The sequence below is a fragment of the Diadema antillarum genome, unplaced genomic scaffold, assembly GCF_040938485.1.
Source record: "Diadema antillarum isolate AM-2024a unplaced genomic scaffold, OU_Dant_1.0 seq00000177_RagTag, whole genome shotgun sequence".
NCBI classification, from domain to species: Eukaryota; Metazoa; Echinodermata; class Echinoidea; order Diadematoida; family Diadematidae; genus Diadema; species Diadema antillarum.
In genome coordinates, this window is record NW_027271244.1 from 710,923 (window position 1) to 732,156 (window position 21,234).

At 39.7% G+C, this 21,234-nt stretch overlaps 1 protein-coding gene across 1 annotated transcript; it reads right to left on the bottom strand.

Moving 5' to 3' along the window:
* Positions 1-380: 380 nt before the first annotated feature.
* LOC139728377 (uncharacterized) lies at positions 381-17,758 on the bottom strand. Its single transcript, XM_071639320.1, has 6 exons — positions 17,746-17,758; positions 12,738-12,903; positions 12,224-12,465; positions 11,654-11,902; positions 8,221-8,339; positions 381-884 (listed from the first exon to the last, which is right to left on the bottom strand). The coding sequence occupies exons 1-6, from the start codon at positions 17,756-17,758 to the stop codon at positions 381-383; spliced, it is 1,293 nt and encodes a 430-aa protein (XP_071495421.1).
* Between the last annotated feature and the right edge of the window lie 3,476 nt (positions 17,759-21,234).

Sequence of the window (21,234 nt, forward strand, 5' to 3'; positions counted from 1 at the left end):
TTTTTACATAATATCCCATCAAGTCATTGATCATTATTGATACGTCGCTCCCATGCACGATAGGAAGTCAATTTGATATTGCATGGCATGGGGTCATGGAGATAGATACGATAAGAAGCTCCAACTTTCAGTGATTCCTTGGTTGGAACTTGTTACGTCCTAGATAAACCTTGATGCAAGGCTCTAAAAAGATAACAATGGAACAGTCGATTTGGTTTCACTAATTAGTCTATGATGACACAAGAAGACATTTTCAATTCTCGAAATGACTTGAATTGTGTACAGTAGTCCAGTTGATGCCTTTGCTGATGTCATTTCATATTGACGCACCGAGGTATTGGTAGGTCGTCTGTCACTGACTTTTTCGGCTTTCGGTCAGTTCATGATACGCTCATTTTCGCGGGAAGAGCACTCGGGGTGGTGAGGGCCAACAGACGAGATTTGAGATTTGCGCCATTGGAAACTCTCATCTCGTGTGTCCGGTCCGAGAGGGCGTCCTTTGGACCCCTGTCCATCATCGGGAAGACGAACCTCGGGTTGAAAACGGCGGGATGTGGAAAATGACCGGGACTGTTGGGGTGGATCCCTCGATGGGGGTCGTGATGGTGCAGCTGGTTGGCCACCTGTGGATGGTGGTACAGCAGCGGTTGGGTGTGACCCTGGTAGGGTGGACGTTGGTGATGCGGCAACTGATGGAACTTGTGTGCGCCGCCGGCTGCAGTCAGGAACGGCAGCGCCCATCGGGCAATCGGCAGGGCGGAGACAAACGGGAGATGGGGCGGGAATGCGGTCTGGTGGTGTGGCAGATAGGTAGGAGAAGGCGGCAATTCGGATGGTGGTCTCGAGGTCTCTATCCTCTGCTGTGATTGCACTGCACTGTAGGCCTGTGGATGAAAATCATAGAGAAATAGACAAGTGAAGATTAAAGACGATGCTTTAAACACAAGCGTTTGCGTTTAGTTTTAGGAATAAAAACTATCGCAACTTCCGCTGGACATGAAACACATCGCCAGAGGAAACCTTTCAGGCTTCTTTTAATAAAATTCTGATGGATGAATTAAATCTTGACGCCTTGGACCAAAGAAAGGATATGTCATGTTTTCCCGTGTTGTCTCTGCGAGAGTCGATAAGGACTGCCTAATCTCTGCAGTAAACATCGAAAATATGTGCGAATTCTAAAGCCACGCAACAGAAATCGATAAACACTTGTGAGGAGTGAAACAACGGTGAGAGACTGAATAAACTCCATCCAAAAATATCCCCGATCATCGATACCAGAACAACGCCCTCTATGTTCACTTGCAGTGAAACAAACGTTGAGCGCTCTGGCAATAGGATTGGCATTGGGGGAAGGATTTCGGTGAAGCAGTAAGACCCAGTCCTTTAACAAGCAAGCCTTTTTACGATAGTTTGTTAAAGTAACATGTTTTATTGTGAACGCATTTCAGATAATCTAGTTCTGCCTTTTTGTACAGTTCAGCAACACTTTCGAAAACATGATTAAGTATTGATCATTCCTCGCACTTTTCTGACAAATTCCATTGCAAAATATTCGAAGATTGTGGGATAATGTCAGTCATTGGAACTCTCAATAAAATGCAGTGCGAGAAGGATGGATCCCCCCCACACACACACACCCACCCACACACACACACACACACTGATGATATGCCGTGCGATTAAAGTCTTCCTGTGGTATTAAAAGAGGGAAGCAGATTAGACGAACCGGTTTATGAGGCGCATAAATTTACAGGCCTTAATTTCCAGATAAAGTAAACTGTTTCACACAAACTTGGAGGAAAAGAAAACACCTGGTATCGGTCTAATAGACATGCAGGTGTATCAGTAGATAGAACCCGGCGATCGAATGGCGTGACTGAAGTGCTATCGAGCGGAGCAAGAGCTTCGATCGAGTAATTGTTGCCTATCGATCGAAAGTTACGAGTTCTTTGTTGGCTACCATGTTTCGCCGCGCTGTTAAAAGGGGTGGGTTGTCGTTGCTGTGCAAGGAAGCGAAACTTTCTGGGGGAGCGGAGGCCTATTTTGAATTGCGGGGACCGTATCCATAACTTAATTCCACTTTAATATGAGAAAACAACATTTCAATAGCAGGTCCACTTAGTGTGAAGGCGACTTGAGAATCTCCCTCCCCAACAACGAGGCACACTTCTAACATAGCAGAGAAGGGGTGCAAGAATTTTGTAATTGCATCAATACGTCTTATTAGATATACAGATATAGATTTGTATCCATGAAAGAAAGTAAACTGCAATGAATCAAAACGCAAATGTATTGTGCTTGCTCCCACACTCACTATAAAGGCATTCGGTGCCCCTATTACGCTCTAATACTAGTAATCAGCGACGGTGATGTCCTTTAAAATGTGTAACCGCCAGCGAATGTCTCGCATTTTAACGAACACCAGACTAGCGCGTAAAATGCTTCGGAATGACCGCGTCTCGTGATCAATCGACCGCACTGGCCCAAGACGATTCCCAGGCAGAAGTGCTCGCTTGGTTTCATGCGATTGTTGACCAAGATCGTTCGCGGTTACTTTGATATGGCACGATTCGATACCAAGTGGGTATTTGTGGGCACAAGAGCCGAACTGAAGGGATGAGGGAACAAAGAAAAGAAGTGAAGACGTGCAGTTAAAGAGTTTTATTTGCACCCATCCCTTCCTTGCTGTCCTGCAGCCCAAATCAATGACTGATGAAGCTTTGGTGGCGATGATTGGCGTTTGATATTTTTCACGATTGATTTTTAGGAACGATTTAGAACAAAAGGCACGATAAGTGGTCCGTGTCAGTGTTTCAGTCTGAGACCCCTTCTCTGTGAGCTCTGCACTGGTCATTGTCTTTCCCCCTCAAAGGGTATGATTACGCTTCGATTAGGTTCGGGTATGTATGTGACGCAGAAGACAAATAGGTTGCAATGTTCAATAAGGCGGGAATGTATCATGCGTTGCCCCTGGAGACGAGCAGTACACAACAACATTTGTTGAGTGATACTCGAAATCCTTGAAGTAAATAAAGGTTCTGTCTATTTATAGAGATTCCGTATCGGCGTTTTGACATGAAAGTAAATATAAGCAGAAGAAGTTAAGAATCGAGTTTCTAACTATTTGCGGTTCCCTTCTTTGGATGCCAGGTTAAATTTGAAGAGGGAGGCAAAACTCGAGATATATGAAGTGATACTTGTGGAGGTCAGTAATAGAAGTTAATCAAATATTCAGAGAAATGTTCGACCACTGCTTTACAAAACTTGCTCCTTGGAACTGATTGGTCGGCGGTACGGAAATCTTGCAGAATTTCCTGCGGTCACGTGGCAATGACGTCAATACCAGTACGGATGACTTTCCAAGGGCATTTCACCAGTTGTATTTCACAACTTGTCCAAACCGTTCTCTGCATATTTTTTAACATTGTACATTGCACCAGTTGGGACACCCAAAATCCGTCACACAGGAAGATTGAAAGATTTCAAATGAGGGAAAGAAATACTCTGAACATTTTGTGATTGTACAAGCATTGTGTTTAATGCGCAGTTCCCCATAGCATGATCAAGTTGACTTTCATAAAAGAGTAAAGTCAGATAAACAGCCTTGGGGAAGTGTCATTGAATCAGACATACAACGTAAGATACTGAGAGTTCAGGAATTACAAAGTGTCTCGTGTTTTAAGGGAAACGTCTCTTTGATTAGCAGAAATTATACAAAAAAAAAAGAACTGTGACCATGAAGAAAATCTTCGGTTTTGTGGAAATATGAAGAAGAAATTTAGTTGATGCATGGTGCCTTCGTCTTGCACATTGTTGATAGGATTATTCAATCTTTGGAGATATACTGCGCGTCTAAATGAATAATGCACCCCATCATAAGAGCTCTATTTCTGTTGGATTTGTTTGCCGGATTTTTGTTCTAATAAGTAACAATGAAAAAGAATTTATTTCGCATCATTCACCAATTTTTGTCATGAAGCTTAGCAATGGTAAATTACGCTTGCAAGACTTACATGGTCAAAAGAAATAGATATGTATATGAGGGGACGACAAACTATGAGCCCTGTTTATTAGCAGTCCCCTCTATTTTAAACAACTTTCTTTCGGTATTTGCCATGAAAGTTACAACATCGTACCTCAGTTCACAGTTTGTAAATTTTTCATTACGTTGGTGTGTTATTATTTGTATTCAAATGTTATAAAGCGATGTAATTGTATTTGTTGGGGAAAAAAACACCAATGGACAATAAGGATGAAAACATCGAATTACAAGGTTGTTATCAGAAGCATTCAAGATGAAAGAAAAAGTGAGTTCATGAGTTCGCAACTTCATGAGTTCGCAACTTCTGTTACATAACTTTCAGCCGCGTTTAAGAAACATACCAGCTGTGGTTGAAAGAGCATTTAAAGATGTAGAACCCGTCTACCAGGCGCACCGCCCGCGGCTGGGATTAGATGATACTCTCTCCCCGTCACCTCCGAAAAAGGCTGAGTAATGTAAATGACTATTCGATTTTTCATCTGCTCTTTTGCCGTGGATTCAGAAATTCTTCCAAGTTACAGTCGTTTAAAGAAAAATCGATTCCGGCTCAAGGACACGAAGAGAAAGTGGGAGAAAGATTCAGTGACTGACGTTATATCACCCTCTCACGACCAGTCTTCTGAACATAATCATTGACGTTGCGTTCAAATAATGTCATTGCAATCAAGTAGTATTACTATAGGGAAAGAATGATTCCTGTGAGATTGTGAAACCTCCGTAGTCGCCGTGTATAGGATTCGCCGGATTTCCGTGGGCAGATGATTACAATACGAATCGCGCCGAGCGAGGGATTTATAGTTCCGGCTTTAAAGGGATCATATATTTTTGGTTGAGGCCTACCTTGAGGTTTCAAACAGTTCTGGGTGAGATAATAAGAAACCTCGTGTGAAATATGGGGGAGGATGTAATTCCAGGTGAAATTCAACGTTTATTTGATGAAAATTGGTTTTGAAATGGCTGAGATACCCAAAACAGAGCAATACTAATAAAAGGTGGGATGCACCTTTTATTCAGACCGCTTTGTTTTACTTTGTTTTTGGATGTCTCGGCCATTCCAACACCGAATTTCACCAAATAAACTTTGAATTCCTTCTTTAATTGTATGCTCTGTAACTACTTCACAAGTAATTTCTTGATATCTCGCAAAAAAAGTTAAAAGCCCATTTCTCATCACCACCAATACTATATCATCCGTTCAATATCGTATTGGTATCACCCGTTTACAATCCCTGGCGAGGGAGGGCGATATATCCTTTTATATAAGGCAACATTTTCAAGGACAAGCTTTCTGGACTTGTATTCGTAGACACTCGTTCGATGACCCACCGCACTTGTCTCCGTTCTGCAGGGAATTATCCGTGTAAAACGATGCGTAGACCAATTAATTTCAGCATCCTCCACCATATTATTTAGATCCGAAAAATATATATACACTCATGCAATTTACCATTGAAACTATTTTCTTCTTTCGTAAGGAAATTAAAGAAAGAAAGAAAGAAAGAAATCGAAATCCATATCGGGCTATGCGATCGTGTTAATGTAAAGTGATGCTCAAACCAATCAATTACAGCATGTAGCGCCAAAAGCTAAGACAAAGATAGTCCTCAACAAGGAGGGAAAAAATTCAAATAGCCCACAAGCATTTCCGTAACCTAATAGCTCATACAGACGGTAAACAAAGGTCCATAATGTACTCCCTATCTCTAAACCCCGTACCGTCATTGTTCGAATGAGAGCTCAAGTGTAGCGTTTGCATTCAAATGAATTTCAGAAACTCTAGGGTGTAATATGATGACATCCTTCGGAGTGGACAAGAATCAATGCTTGCTTCAATGACAGGCAATCAAGATTAGATGTTAACATAGCGATGTCTGTCTGGCACACCTTCGGATATTGGAAATGCCATACACGTTGCTCGTACTCGATATTTTCATGCCATTTTTTTCTGGTCGCTAACTTTCATTTGGCAGAGGTTACACTCATTTCATTATTGTATCTCCTGTCCAGAGTAGACTCGATTGATCTTGATATTTCATTTCGTCAGATCCGGGAATATTTCTTTTGAATCTTGTCGTCAGTCGACCCAACCGACATACGCGGACTGTAAGTGCTTGTGTGGCTACCGATAGTCAGTCCGTACGTACGAACTATCGACCAATCGGGCGTGAAAGGATGTCGCGGAGAAAGAACCGCGCATCGAAATATTCGCCTCGCGCCTGCGGCGGGATGAAAGATTGTTGCGCCCAGACGGATCTACTTTCATTTTCTATTAATCGTTTCTGATATACTTAGTTTAGAGACTAAGATACACAATAAGTGCCCTGACCTCGTGTTGAGGAATATTTCTTTTGTTCAATTCAATTCAATTCAAAGGTTTATTTTCACTTCTTTCAATTCAAAGGTTTATTTTCACTTCTTTTAACAGAATGTACAAAAAAAAATATAGATTCGACATGCGTTTGAAGGAATGATACATAGATAGCAAAGAATAACATTTGTCAATAATCATTACAAAATTGGGCATTTTTCATACAGGCATATCTATACATTCTGCGAAAAAAAGTGGAGGTACCCACTCAAAAGACTATGCTTGTACAACGTGGGCACCTCACAGGAAAAAAAAAAGGTGAAAACTTAACTACAAGTGTGCGGGATGAAAAAAAGAAGTGGAAAAGGGGAAAGGGAAGAAGCAGAAATACAAGTAAAGAGACGAGACAATTAAGAACAAAAAGCCTAGATCAATCGGTACATTCAAGATCAAACCAACAGAGACTATTAGCCATATTATAAGTGTAGAGCGTTGAAAGCGACGAGAAAGTGATATACAGAATTGTATGGAATTGCTGATAGCAGAAAACATTATCTGTTCTGTGAAGGCACGTAAGTTTGCAATAGGAAAAACAGGGGATGCGATGTGGAATTCCTCGAAAGACGCGACCTAACAAGCCTATGAAAAATCAGTAGCATCCTGGTGCTTACAAAACCTACTTACTGAAAAGGATAAACAAACAAAATTAATTTCTTTCTGTTACATTACAAGACTTAAGAAGGAATGATTTCAATCTTTTTTTTCAATGAAAACAAAGAAGGAGCATTTTTTATGTCTGGACTAAGGGAGTTCCAGAATCTTGGGCCTGTATATATAAATGTCTGTTGGGCTCAAATTTTTGTTCAAAAAATTTTCTTCAAAACCAGGTGAAGACGAGATCCCGTTTGTCCAAGGGACGTGAACAAGGGGAGTGTATGCATGAACATGTCGCGTGAGTGAATTAATTCCGCTATTACCATCGTGATATTAATTGTCCTTGCATTAAATAAATCGGAATGTTTTTCCGTTATAATGATACACTGTGGTATTTGATATACATAGAATAACCGGTAACCTTCTTTTCAAAGCGCCGCCTAATCAATCAGAATATATATATATATATATATATATATATATATATATAATATATATACAAATATATATATATATATATATATATATATATATATATATATATATATATATATATATATAATATATATATATATATATATATATATATTATATACAGTATATATTTCTTCATTGCCATGTACGGTGATATACCGCACAGACTCCCAACATCTCTCTCAGTAGAAGAGAAAATACTACTTGTTGTTCAGTGAACATGTCAAACACAGTCATCTTTAATTATAATGCTAAACCCATCTATTCGTCTCAAGTGAAGAAAAAAAAAGATTGCTGGAAAATAAAGGTTGATCAAAGGCTGATGTTTTCTCAAAACCTTTAAACCATCAGAGGAAAACAAAAAGAATATTACAGAAGAGATATTGATATAATTGTGATCGAAATTTAATGAAGTAACCGATGTAGTGATAAACAATGACATCGCTGGTTTATGTAGGTTAATGCCATCTATGCTGAATCTCTTAATGCTGTTTACGTGAGCATAATTCCTGTGATATAAATTGGCGTAACTTCTTGTCCTATCCGAAAAACAAAAATACAAATCGTCTCTTCTCCCTTATGGTTACATGTTACCCACACGAGTGAAGTGACGCAAACCGGCACATTGCCGTCTTTCGAAAGTAAGTCGTTGCTGTCATGAATAATTCAGCATGCATACGTCACAGCATATGAAAGGACAGGGGAATGAATGTATTTGCTCATCGTCTTTTCAATGACCCACCTTTTTATCTTCTGGTAGCTTGTGTGACTCTGAGATCGGGATAACTGGAGGTCGTTCTTTCTTCTCGCCCGGGTCGACAGCGTCGGAGCATTTAGGCTGACGGCGGGCTCGCTTTGGATCTGAGAATGAATAGAAAGAAAGGGGGTAGGAGGAACGGTCACAGGGTGGCACAAAAGAAACTGTGAGAAAGGATGAATATGATGTCAATGCAAGGACAGGGACTACAAAGACAAGAAAGGATGCGGCATTCTATAGCTCATCATGCTGTCCAATGGAGCGATTAGGAGCGTATGTATGAAAAGGTGAACATAAAAGTCCCCATATTCCCCGCAGAAGGTCATGAGTGGCCGACCTTGGTAGAGTTGGTTTTGTCACGCCTCCCTGGTCTAAGACACCATTATGGCATCCCGCCTACCACTTGTTTGTTTGCTTTTCTTTTCTTTCAAGGGGAAAGTCGATACGCAATTCGCCACTGTGACCATTTCGTAGAATACCATGAGTAATTATCTTCTGTGCCATTCAGCATGGCCTTACCAGCCAAAACAAAATGCTCAGAATAATCATTTTTTTCTCATTCACTTTCTTCCAAAAATAGCGTGCTATAGTTATAGCCCCTTCTGGAACAAATAATAATATGTCAGTATAGCGTTACTGTGGAAATTTCTGGAAGAATGTTCCTTGCAAGTCTCTCTTAAAAACGTGTGCATGCTTTTTCAGTGATGCACAAACACACACACACACACACACACACACACACACACACACACAACTTGAAGTGAACGGATTGAGCGAAAAAAAAAGAGTTCGGGTGAGTATATCGCGAGCTCTAATCTTGTGCGAGATCGATACAGCACAAAGTGTGCGCCGTCAGAAAGGGCTTTTTCACCGATTGATTGCAATCGATTGCACGTATCACTCGGGTATGGCGCAACGAAACATTTATTCATGCAAATAAACAACCGCGACAATTGCCGAGGTTTTAATGGGACTTTTAGTGTATCCTGAACCTTTGTGAGCAAGGGTCCTACCGCCCCAAAAGGCTCTAAATTACTTAATAACTTCCGCGGGATGTTTTTAATTATCACTTTTTTAAAAATGCCTCCTTTTTTTTATTGCAGAACTCTTGAGTTTATCAAAATTTCAGTTTTAACTCCACTTGCAACACCATAAGAAATATTAGGCCAAAAAAAAAGTATGTTTAACAAAAAATTATCTTCGCGTAGCCACTGAACTATGTATGAAGATTTTCAGTTTTAATGTTGTCTTGCCAACATCATCTTCAATTTGTAGATCCTCAAATAAACAACCCAAATGTAAAGTTGGTGTGATTAATAGTAGAAAAGGTGGCTAATGTTTAATGGCTGTTATTTGCTGGATTTCGGTTCCATCTCCCGTCGTCACATTTACGAAGATTGATGGTAAGATGTCGAAACCTCATCTACCCAGGGGTAATCCTGGTGTCAAACCCAAGGTTTTGATGGATAATCTCGCTAGGAGCCATAATTATATGAACGCCTTCCCCTGCTTCAAATTTCCCCGAAATTGGGATTTGAATTCGCGAACAATCGGATCAGCAACTATTTGTGTCATTTCATTCCTAGAGACAGTAAGAAATAAAGACAAAATCTGCAATAGCTTGGATTTTCCTGTTATCACGTTACCGTCCCCTGGGGTGGGGTATCACATGCAGCTCCACCAAATTAATCAACTCAAGTTTCACTTCCTTGTAGCGTTTTCAATACCTTTTGTTTATTGAGGCTGTACATGATACCATTTTCTGTCTATACTCTGTGAAATGTGCCCATAATTTGGTTGGATTTTGTCGTCGGAACATTAATGCTCAGCAATTCGAGCGATTAGAGTTTTGGGGCTTTCTGCTATTTCTACTTCTGCTGAATATGTTTTACTCGCAAAATATCGTTTTAGGCTTCAGACTGTTAAAGTATATTATTTATATATGGAAGCTATTCATTACTTAAGTGTATTATCATAAAGTAAGGCAAAGTATAATTTTGGCCGGAATTGTGTCATGATACCATTTTCTGTCTACTCTGCAAAATGTGCCCATAATCTTATTAGATTTTGTCGTCGGAACATTAATGTTCAGCAATTCGAGCGATTAGAGCTTTGGGGCTTTCTGCTATATCTAATTTCTGCTGAATATGTTTTACTAGCAAAGAAATATCGTTTTAGGCTACAGACTGTTTATAATTATATATGGAAGTTATTCATTACTAAAGTGTATTATCGTAAAGTAAGGCAAAGTGTAATGTTGGCCGGAATTGTGTCCGTCCAATTGTCCAATCTCTTCTGAGGAAAGCTGTTTAGGCTGTGGTTTCATACTGCTAAAAAATCGTTTAGCTTCTTTTACAATAATTATTACAAAACGGATGAGCAACCACTAATATCTCTCTGATTTTTTTTTTCCATTTGGCATTGATTAGTGATTGATCGTTGAACTTATTGGCGCTGCTCGGAGAGATAGGAAAAACAACGAGAGGTCACAGTTAATGAGATATTATCGACAATACAATTATGGTATTATCCCGTCAATGCCCTCCAGGACGAATACCTGAAATGTTTATATTGTATACAATAATTATTCATAGTCCATCTGTACGCTAATAGAACTACTATGGACGAAGTGGATGACGTATACCCCGTTTTATCACACCGTGAATAATAATTGCTCATTCCAACCTTCGGCAGACGGCTCTCATGTCGATTTCAAGATTCGTGTGACTCCATTGCCTATGGCCAGCTAATCGTTCTAGAGTGGGCGGTTATCATGTGGTATCGATTCGCGGGCAAGCTACGTTCAAATTACACAGACGGCTGCCCAGTGGGAGTTGTCTAGTTGCAAAGTTTTCCATCTCTTTTTCTCCAGAGATGCAACTTAATTAGCGGCCTCTCTCTCTGCCTCTATGAAGTCAACATCATCACACAGACATTTCCCCCGCTAATTGTCACCCGTTATTTGGGGGTCCATCTAAATTACCCAATACTACTTCGGTGTATGGATTAATCCTGTGGGCGGGAGCGATGGGATTTCAGCAGCGGCGATTTATGAGAATGTTTCGAATTATTGTGGCTGGTGTCACTGCCTCATTGCACTCATGTGAAATGAACACGGTATTGTTACATGGTGACTCGCTCGTATCGATTATTTCGGCTATTTCTAATCCAACTGCGAGACTTACATTAGCTCAGATAAGTTTACACCTTTGGAAGTGTGCCCTAGTTTTGGAGCGGACTATTGATCAGTGGTAACATGAAAAGAACATCACAGCAATGTGTCACGTTCAAACATTTTTAATCCATTTCTGTCAGTCTGTACACTACAGTTCTGTACAGTACTGTCCTGTACATGTTCAAAGGCGCAAAAGAGAATGTTTGAACGAAAAATATTATGTCAACAAGGTTATCTACTCACTTGGCTCAGAAGAAGCGCTGCTTTCGTAGCCGATATCTTCCTCTTTCACTCTCTTCCCTTGCTCTCGGAGACCTAGGATGTCGTCCACGGCAAACGAAGGTCTTCTCGTCGTATTAGTATTCAACATCGGCGAAGTCGTCGATGACCGGTTGTCGCAGTCGCGCCCGTACTGCGGAGATCGGTGCGGTGTTTTTTTCTCGTCGTCGTTCAGGCTATGGCCGTTACTGGATTCGTCCTCCTCAACTGAATCTGCCAGGAGGAGACATACACAGATTTAATTGTCTGATATGACTTGTTATTGAATATATGTCTGAACCATACATAGAATCATTCAGTACTGAACAAAATGATAGTGCAAAATGAAGAAACAGCAAGATACTTCAAGGCTGCTATAGAATTTATCAAGGCAAGACCAGGGATGGCCTCTTGTAATTACGATAATCTAATACGGGAAAAAATGATATATCATCAGTCCCTCTGTCCTAAAGTTGACGTTGTTAAGAAATCGCAATATCGGTCACCACCTATCATTCTCCTCTTGTTTCCAAGCTAATGGTCGAAGGATCTCACCTTCCCTCTCGTCGTCGGGCTCGCCAGAGCAGTTTCTGAGAATCCTGTTGATGGAGCTGACGCTTGGCAGGTTGTCCTTGGTGCAGATGCCATCGAGCAGGAGGCGTTCCCGGATCTCCCAGGCAAACATGGACGAGTTCTCCTGTTTGTAGAGAGCGATACGGGACACCACGGCCGGTGTCGACACTCGCGGTTTGCTCCCGCCGATGGCGCCCGGTAGGATCGACCCGGTCTCAGCAAACCTTGAGGGGGGGGGGGGGGGGGGGAGAGTTATAGTGTTTAAGCTGTATTATTAGAAGGCATTATAAATCATATATATTGTGGGATTACATAAAGTGTCCAGTGACCAGTAAATACTCAGTAAATACGTGTCTTTTCAATCAAATACAAATATCTTTAATCACATCGTGTGATTATGTGAGTTATTGCAATAAGCAAACCACACGAACTTGAATTTTGAAAGAAAACTACAGAATGCAATGTGGTTATTCCAGCTACAAACATATTTTATTACCTGCTGAGAATCTTACTGACACAGCCATGAGAAACCAGAAGTTGGCGGGAAATGTCGCATGGGCGTAGCCCCAGGTGAGCCAACTCCAGTATACGGTGACGAACGTGAATGGGGAGAGGTCTTCCATTTGCGAACACGCCGCCAAGTTGGTTGATACCGCCCTGACCTTCATCGGAAAATAGCGAAAAGTTCGCGTTTTAAAATTCAATGTTTTCATTGACACGTACTTTTAAATTCAATTCAATTAATTCAATTTAATTCAATTCAATTCAATTTAATTCAATTTAATTCAATCCAATTCAATTCAATTCAGTTCAATTCAATACAATATCGACGTGGCTGTGTAATGGAGATAAATTGTAATACATATGTATCGTTGATGATAATCATGAACTTTATACAGTGTGTAGATATTTCATATCACACCGCAAAATGTCGTCTTACTATCATTTAGTAATGGTGTGTTTGTTTTTGTTTTTTCATCTGATAAAAATTTAATTATTGCAGGTACCATAATAACAGTTACTATATCTGATCATGTTTGACTGGGTGATGTCCCATAATTGCCATTTATGACGAAAGTCTTTTTGGATGCTGTTGATCTCAAACATCTGTGCCATTTCAAAGACAATTTGACTTTCGACATGTTTTTATTCAAAGTGCAGATTGGGCACAATGTACAACAAGACAAGAAATAGAGACATTGTTTTAAACACTTTGATATCTTCAAGTACCAAAAAAAAAAAATGGCATAACTACATGTTTATCCTAACTTGGAAGAGAATACTATTGGTTTTGTTGACACATTATTATCATTGTTATCATTCTTTATTATTTTGATGCTCTGTTTTACAGTGTGATCGAAGTTGTCTAAATATGATCACACAAAAAAGTCAAACGCTACACAGAGGGTGTAGGTGCCTACACAATGGATGTAAAAAGAATGCAGCTGCAAACGTTCATATTATATAAATGCAACACAGTTTAACACCTTGCTAATGTGTACAACACCGTTGCTAATATACAGCGGGAGATTAAAGCAATGTACAATGATTACACTTTGTCCTTCGAGTAAAATCGAAACATGGTGACTGTCAATGCAAGCACTGTGTTTCCCATCGACAGTCTATATGCCCTCTGTTTCTATCCGGAAGAAATATTACTCATGCGCGCCCTTATAATCCGCACATCTCACAAATAAGAAGCCCAACGAGACACAAAAGACAATGGAGTGTTGTCCAGTCCCTCCCTAGTCCCGTCTGCCAAACTTCCTGGTGTAAAAAATGGTCAATATTCGCCAATACCGCGCCGACCGCAGTGAGTGGTATTAACCACTCTAGACACTGCTGGAGACATGACCACCTACATACACCGCTTAGTAACCAGCCATCGGGTGTGAACCGTCCCCTATCCGTTGCTAGGAGACGCCGTACGCCGACGCATAGTCTTCTAGTCTCTCGCAAATCAACATCCGAGTTTTTACACAATTTACAAATACGACAACAAAGTGGACTTTAAGCGAAGGTCAAGGTCATCCTTTACAGATATTTCATCAATAATCCTCGTCAACAATTTTTATATTGCTTTCAGCGTTTGGTAAAAGAAAAAAGTTTAAAAAGGAAAGTTATAGTTGAAAGAAAATGGACGATATCCAGTAAATATCAATCACATTTCTTGAATATCATTTATCAGCATACTCTTATTTCATTCATTGATACGTAACTTAGAGCAGTGTATATAACGATATCAATACATCGATCAAACAGACACTCGCTCCGTTTCGTCAATCAGTGGTTGCACAGGTAAGACTCCTTTTCTCTAAATTAACCTGGAAGTATACATATGGAAGTAGCCAAAACATAAACAGCTCAGTTTGGGGGAAAAATATTTTCCCCGTTCCATTTCTTGCACAGAATATTGACCCACATTTAAGTCGGATACAATCGCCGAGAGGGCAACAGCTCAGTCAGTGTCTTGTAATCGAACTCGGCCAAAGGTATGACTCCGGTGTGACTCCATAATAAGGAGCGTCAGGCGGACCATCAGGTTAATGAGAATGCTAAAGGAGAGGTGTATCCAAGTAATGATTGCCGCCCGCAAGGGAGCATCAAAGTTATTGTTCTCCTGCATCGGCTGTAAAGAAAGGAGAGTTCGGCAAACACAAAAACACGTTCTCGACGACTATGAATGGCGCTTATGACGGGAGAACACGAGACAAAGGGACCGGCTGCCCATGTGGGGCTTTGTGCGTCTGATGGATCTACACCGAATTGGGAGCGCCTATGGCAAAGCTGCCTACTTCCTCGTCCTCGTCTAAAAACAGACCATCTTGTTGCATCTGAACGCCTGAAGATCTATTCTTGATGTTTGGCAATAAATGCCGACTTTAACTTGAGACGTGAGAAACAACTGCTGCGTTTTCAAGTTGACCGTGAATAGAAAACAAAGCAACGCCTAATTGAAACCGCTGTTAATTCCTCTATCCATCACTGATGGATTTTACCATTTTTAAGCGCCATTTTGTAAAGCTATGTGACCCATGAGGATAGTTACATCTTTACACTAAGGATACGGACTGGTAGTCAAAAGGTGCAGCATTTAACATGACTTCTGTCTGCCGAATTTTGACTTCAAATACCATGGCACTGAAGGTTTTCTTCCATCATTTATTGATCTGCAGCGCCATCTTTGAGTGAATGGATCGAATGTATGCAAAGAATGTTGCCAGTTGCTTGTTCAAGTAACTGCTGTGGATCAGCATCTTACAAAGTCGAAAACAACAACAACAAGAGCAAAATAATCAACACTTAGAGAGCATTGTGTAATGTACAAAAATCAGCTAGGAAGCGCCATGAATAATTCCACATCTGAAAAAACAAAACAAAATGAGTCAACATTGCAGAGGTATAGAGCGTGTTTTCAATACAATGCTATACGTTTCGAGGCCCCTGTCTCTTACGCACAGCTGACGTACTCTTTCTACGTGCAAATGCAACTATTTCACATCAGTTTCAGCGTTACATAAAAATAAACACCAGAGACATGTCTAAAATCTGACTAATAAGAACTGTCAGTATTACGCATTATACGCACAAATACGGTGCTAAGCTCTTCCATTAGCATTGCCCCCTGTACCAGTCGATTTGTCTTCTGCTTTCTGAGCAGTGAGATGGTTGTTTGAAATGACAAGTTGGAATTAAGTATTCGTTGATGGATGTAGGTTACTTCCAACGGCACTGGATACGAAGGATTGTGTCGCGGCAAAAAGGGGAGGGGAAGACATTACAATAATGATGTGTGTGCGTGTGTGTGTGTGTGCGTGTGTGTGTGTGTGTGTGTGTGTGTGTGTGTGTGTGTGTGTGTGTGTGTGTGTGTGTGTTTGTGTGTGTGGATGTGTATGTGCGTGTCAAGTATGAATCTGTGTATGCCGAGAAGAACGAGAGTTGTAGTAGTTGTGTATTACCAAAGTCGACAGTGGAATTATATATTATACACTTCGTTGTTTGCGTTGACAGAATTAGGAAACTTGTTGCAAATGGAATGGTGTTACAAGTGCGTGACATGCGCTCGAATGATGATCTCCGTTACGTCACTCTATTGAAAGAAGTGGTCCGTGCAGAGTTGAAATCGAATGACGGCGTCACGTAGGTGACAGGGTTTCCTTCACATTGATTGCAGAGTATTGTGTACTTAATAGTTATACCAGTAGGCCTACATACAGTCACAAAATTTGTCTAGGCAATCTACTGGCATCCCCATTTGACAACTAGCTTGCCTGCATGTACCACCGTCATGATCAACCAATTATTAGTTCATCGTTCAAGTTTTTCTTTGAGAATTCAAGATGTAAAGTTCTGTTATTTGCCTGGGTTCTATTTTCAACAAAACAAACCCACTTGCCTAGGGAAGTTTTGGTCATATTTCCAATAAAGTTGACACATTCGGGCCAGAATTTTAAGTCATTCTTTTGCATATATACGCCAGATGTAGCGCCAATTCTCTACGAGAGAAGATAGATGAATAAATGAATATGTCACGGCAAGAGCGATCTTCATGTCATAGATTAAAGGGATAGTATAGTTTTGGTTGAGATGGAGATTCAGATTGTAACTTTTTGTAAAATAGATAAAAGCCTCTTACAAAAAAAAAAGAAGAAAAGTGAAACAAAATGTCCCTAAAAAAGGGGTTCCCACCTTTTATTAGGACCCCTTTTGTTTTTAGATATCTCAGCCATTTAAAACGGATTTTCATCAAATGCTTAGTCAAACTTTGTTTCATCTTCAAACATGTCATGTGGTATGCACTTTAATATTTTGTGTAAGAGGCTTCTAATTATCTTGCAAAAAAAAAAAATCTGAATCCCCATCTGAAACAACTATCTCTTTAACTATACACTTTCCGTGATCATCTCCACAACAAGAACGCCACTGGCTGTACACATACTGCATATACATTGAGCCAAGTAGAGCATATTGGTTGAAGGGAATAACCATGCAGAACAAGCGAAATTTGGCAGACAGTCAAGTGTTATTAACAGCAGCCCCTAAATGAGGTGTGAAGCATCACTTCGGGTCCTTGTGAGTATAAGAGTACATTCTTAAAAACAAAACAAAATGTGTTGATAGCACGAAATGCCCTTAGGCCCATAAGATATAACTTCCCTTCACTACACCATTACACGTAAAACGACTCTCTGAAATAGGTACAAGCGAGGAATTCTGTTCCAGATATTAATGGAAACAATATCATACTTCCTTCCACAATACAGGACACAAAAGTTATGAGTGAATAATGACAGCATATAATCATAGAGGCCATATCTGTAGACCGCGCTGATGCTAATAGGGTAAGCATATGAAATCATCTCCAAAATTACCCAACCTGCAAGCAAAGCATGATGAATAGCAACAAATCTGATTTTTCTTTATTTTTTTAATGTGAGGTAAACAACTCGGTTATAATACGGATATCATAAAACTCCACAATAGTATAATGCATCTGTGTTTACCCTTATGAGTCATGATGAAAAACGTGTTCAAGAACTGGTAGCTTGATTCCTCTCGTCAGCGGTCCGAGTGGAGAGAAGATCCAAACAAGGATTAAAGCAAGCGAAGCAAATACTGACACCCTTCTCTAATAGAAGAGAAATAAAGAAAGAAGACTGAAAGCTGTGTCCTTATCACCGCAAGCAACGCCAATGTGAAAAGTTCCTTTTACCACCTCCAGCGTTTGTTCACCAGCGCAACCTCTTCTTATTCTTGGTCTCTCGCTCCTCCTCCTTTCTGGTCCTACCTCTGCAGGTCCGCTCGGAGGGGGAAAAAGGAGGAGAAGAAGAAGGGGCTGTGCGTCACCCTTGGGTAGCTCAGGCGTGAAACACTTAGGTAGTGGTCATTTGTCCGGCCAAGTCAACCGGTAGCGCGACTAATCTCTGCTACCGGACAGGGCACGGCATCCAGAAGAATAACGGGACCCGCTCCTGGCTAGGTAGCCCCGCCCACTCCTAAGTACGCGAGCAAGGCCCTGGCCCTCTGGCGTAGGGGTTCTCTTGGCAACTCAGAGTCCAGCCGGGAGTCGCCAACATCCACAGTGTCCATGTTTACGAAGCTGGAGGGAAGGTTTCGCGCCCGCTCATCAGGTCGATATTGTTTGCGAATAAGCCAGGCTGTGTGGAAAAAAAATGTAACAGAACAAGAACAAGAACAACAGCAGTCCTCCAATGACAAACAGAACCCAAACTAATATTCGTTAACCAATGAATAGAATAAAATGTATCTGCATTATAAGACCTCACACTTATATACTATGCGCACGCGTACTAACGTATATCTATCTGTATAATATATACATATATGATATATATATATATATATATATTTGCATAGATACATTATATTTAATTCACTAATGAGGAAAGTATGAATGTATGGGATTCCTTTACAGGAAAAATGGTTATATTGGTTCACTGTCATCATGAGAACTTATAAATTCGTGTGACTCAAACTCAGCTCAATAACATTTTCCCTTTTGAGTACTTCCTGAACCAAGTGGAAGATAATCATTTTTGTTTAATGATGGAGCTACATCCTGCAAATCTTAGGAATTTGTGCATGTTGAAATCAATGTTAGCCAGATCCACAGTATAACTTTGTCAGACATGTGTAATGTGAATGCGATCAATTAGTGAATTAATTATTCATCTATTCATTCATCCCTCTATCCATTACTCTTGTCTCTTGATCAATCAGTCAGCCAAGCATTTTATCCAGTAACAGGAGCGGTTCATGCAATGTTCATTCATCACGGCGTATCTATTCAAGAATGAAAAGAACATGCTAATATCCCTTAGGCTTCTTTCTATATAGAGCTACTGGCGAGTCTGACCGGTTAGGTAAACTGAGGTAGATATCTTTTTTTTTTAATTCTTCTTTTCGTTTGATTAAACCCTTAAACCCTTTTACAAATTTGAATGATTTAACAGTGCCTTTTACAAATTCGAATTAACTACACGTAGTAACATAGATGGTAGATATATTATACACATATTTTTGTATGTACGTATATATATATATATATATATATATATATATATATAACGAGAAGCGGGCTGGAAGCCATTTTCCGTCACACACACACACACACACACACACACATATATATATATATATATATATATATAATACATACATATATATACACATTTATATATATGTATATATATATATATATATTTACATTCATACGCGAAAATACTTGCGTTCGTTACAGGATGTGAACTGTGTCACGAAATGCCCCTATTTCATACTGTTAGAACAGAAAAGAATTTCTAAATGAGATAAAGAAAATAAGAGGTTTAAACATCATCTAAAAAGCGACACGAAACTTCAAGCAGTCTAACTTAAAGCTAACAAGGACAATACTGAGATCGATCTCTGTTTTTGCAATAACTTCGAAATGAATAGCTTCGAAAAAGACCGACAACAGGAAAACATTAAACGCCTATATATGACAAAGAATTCATTCATAATTATGTGTTCCCACATTTTTGTCTTAACGTCAAATCTATAGTCGGTTATGCCTCATAAGATGAAATGCCCTGGTCCCTTAGCGACAAACTGCATATGACAGAAACAAACAAACAAACAAACAAACAAACAAACAAACAAACAAACAAACAAACAAACGAATAGATAGATAAATAAATCACCCGATGCGGTCGTCAGTATTTTTTACTATATTTTTCTACGGCTTATTTGAAACAAAATGCAGAGCGTGTGCAACAATCTAATTTTCAAATCACTTTTCTGACCAGCCCTGAAAACTGCAACAATGTGTTAAGTGGCAATTAAACCGCACGATGGCAAGAAAGAGCTTTTGCTAAATAATATCTTTGTGTGCAGTTCTTGAATACGATATTAATGTATCAATGTTGATAAAGTGAATATTACATTTCCCATATTTCCCCGACCAATATTCCAGCATTCTGGGATAATCTAACCTATTCTCAACGATCAGGTGGGTTTGGCACACTGGATCTGAATCAGATGTACTCCACTATTTTCTTTTTCATGCCCGGTCTTTTTTAGCAATTCTTCATTATTGACTCACTTTCACGACAATGATGAAAGATAACAGTGACAAGAAATAAATCATTCGTGATAGAAAATTACAAGACTATCGTGAGTATAATAATGCAAAAGGTTCATGAGTAAAAAGTTTAACGATTAAAGTTAAAACGTATATACAGATTTAACTACCAACGTCGTACAAAAAGTACAGCGCATGCGATGAATCGCTTCGAGTATCGTTCCTTTGACAAAAAAAAGGATGCCAGAGTAAATCTAGAATAACTGCAATTCATTTAGGTTTCCAATGATGATCTAGTGACAAGCATGAAATGCCTTGGTATGGCATCCTTATTACAATTTTTCTTGAATATTCTTAAGTTTCTTTAATGAGCTCAGCGAAGAACAGTTAAGAATCACACTTACGTCCATGGGAATAATACCGAAGTACTACTTTTTAAAGTTGATGATTATGAAGTTTCAAGGATATATATAATAACTTGTTTTCAATTGATTTCACTTGTTGGATTAAACGACATGTGGAAGTTTGTTGAAAATTTTTCTTTAAAAAAATCGTCACTAATGTGGGACAGAGAATGAAATGCAATAACACTTAATCATTTGCAATTTGTTCACTCCCTCGTCATTGGTCTTTCGGTCAGAAAAACATGATGCTCCAAAGCGACGCTATTTAGATGACAGGCAAAGGGAGTAACTAAATGGCTCTTAAACGGTACGAGCATGTTCCCGGTATCTATTCAATTAGACAACTTTGCCTCCTAAAGAAAGGTGCCTTAGAAACGAGTTTGAGAGATTTACGTCATTAGCGACAACCACGGGATATGGAACAATTGAGCCCTCCTTTTGGCTGTTAACCAAAATCCATACGGGACTCGATTCGCTTCGCCACGCCATATATCGCCCTCTCTCTCTTA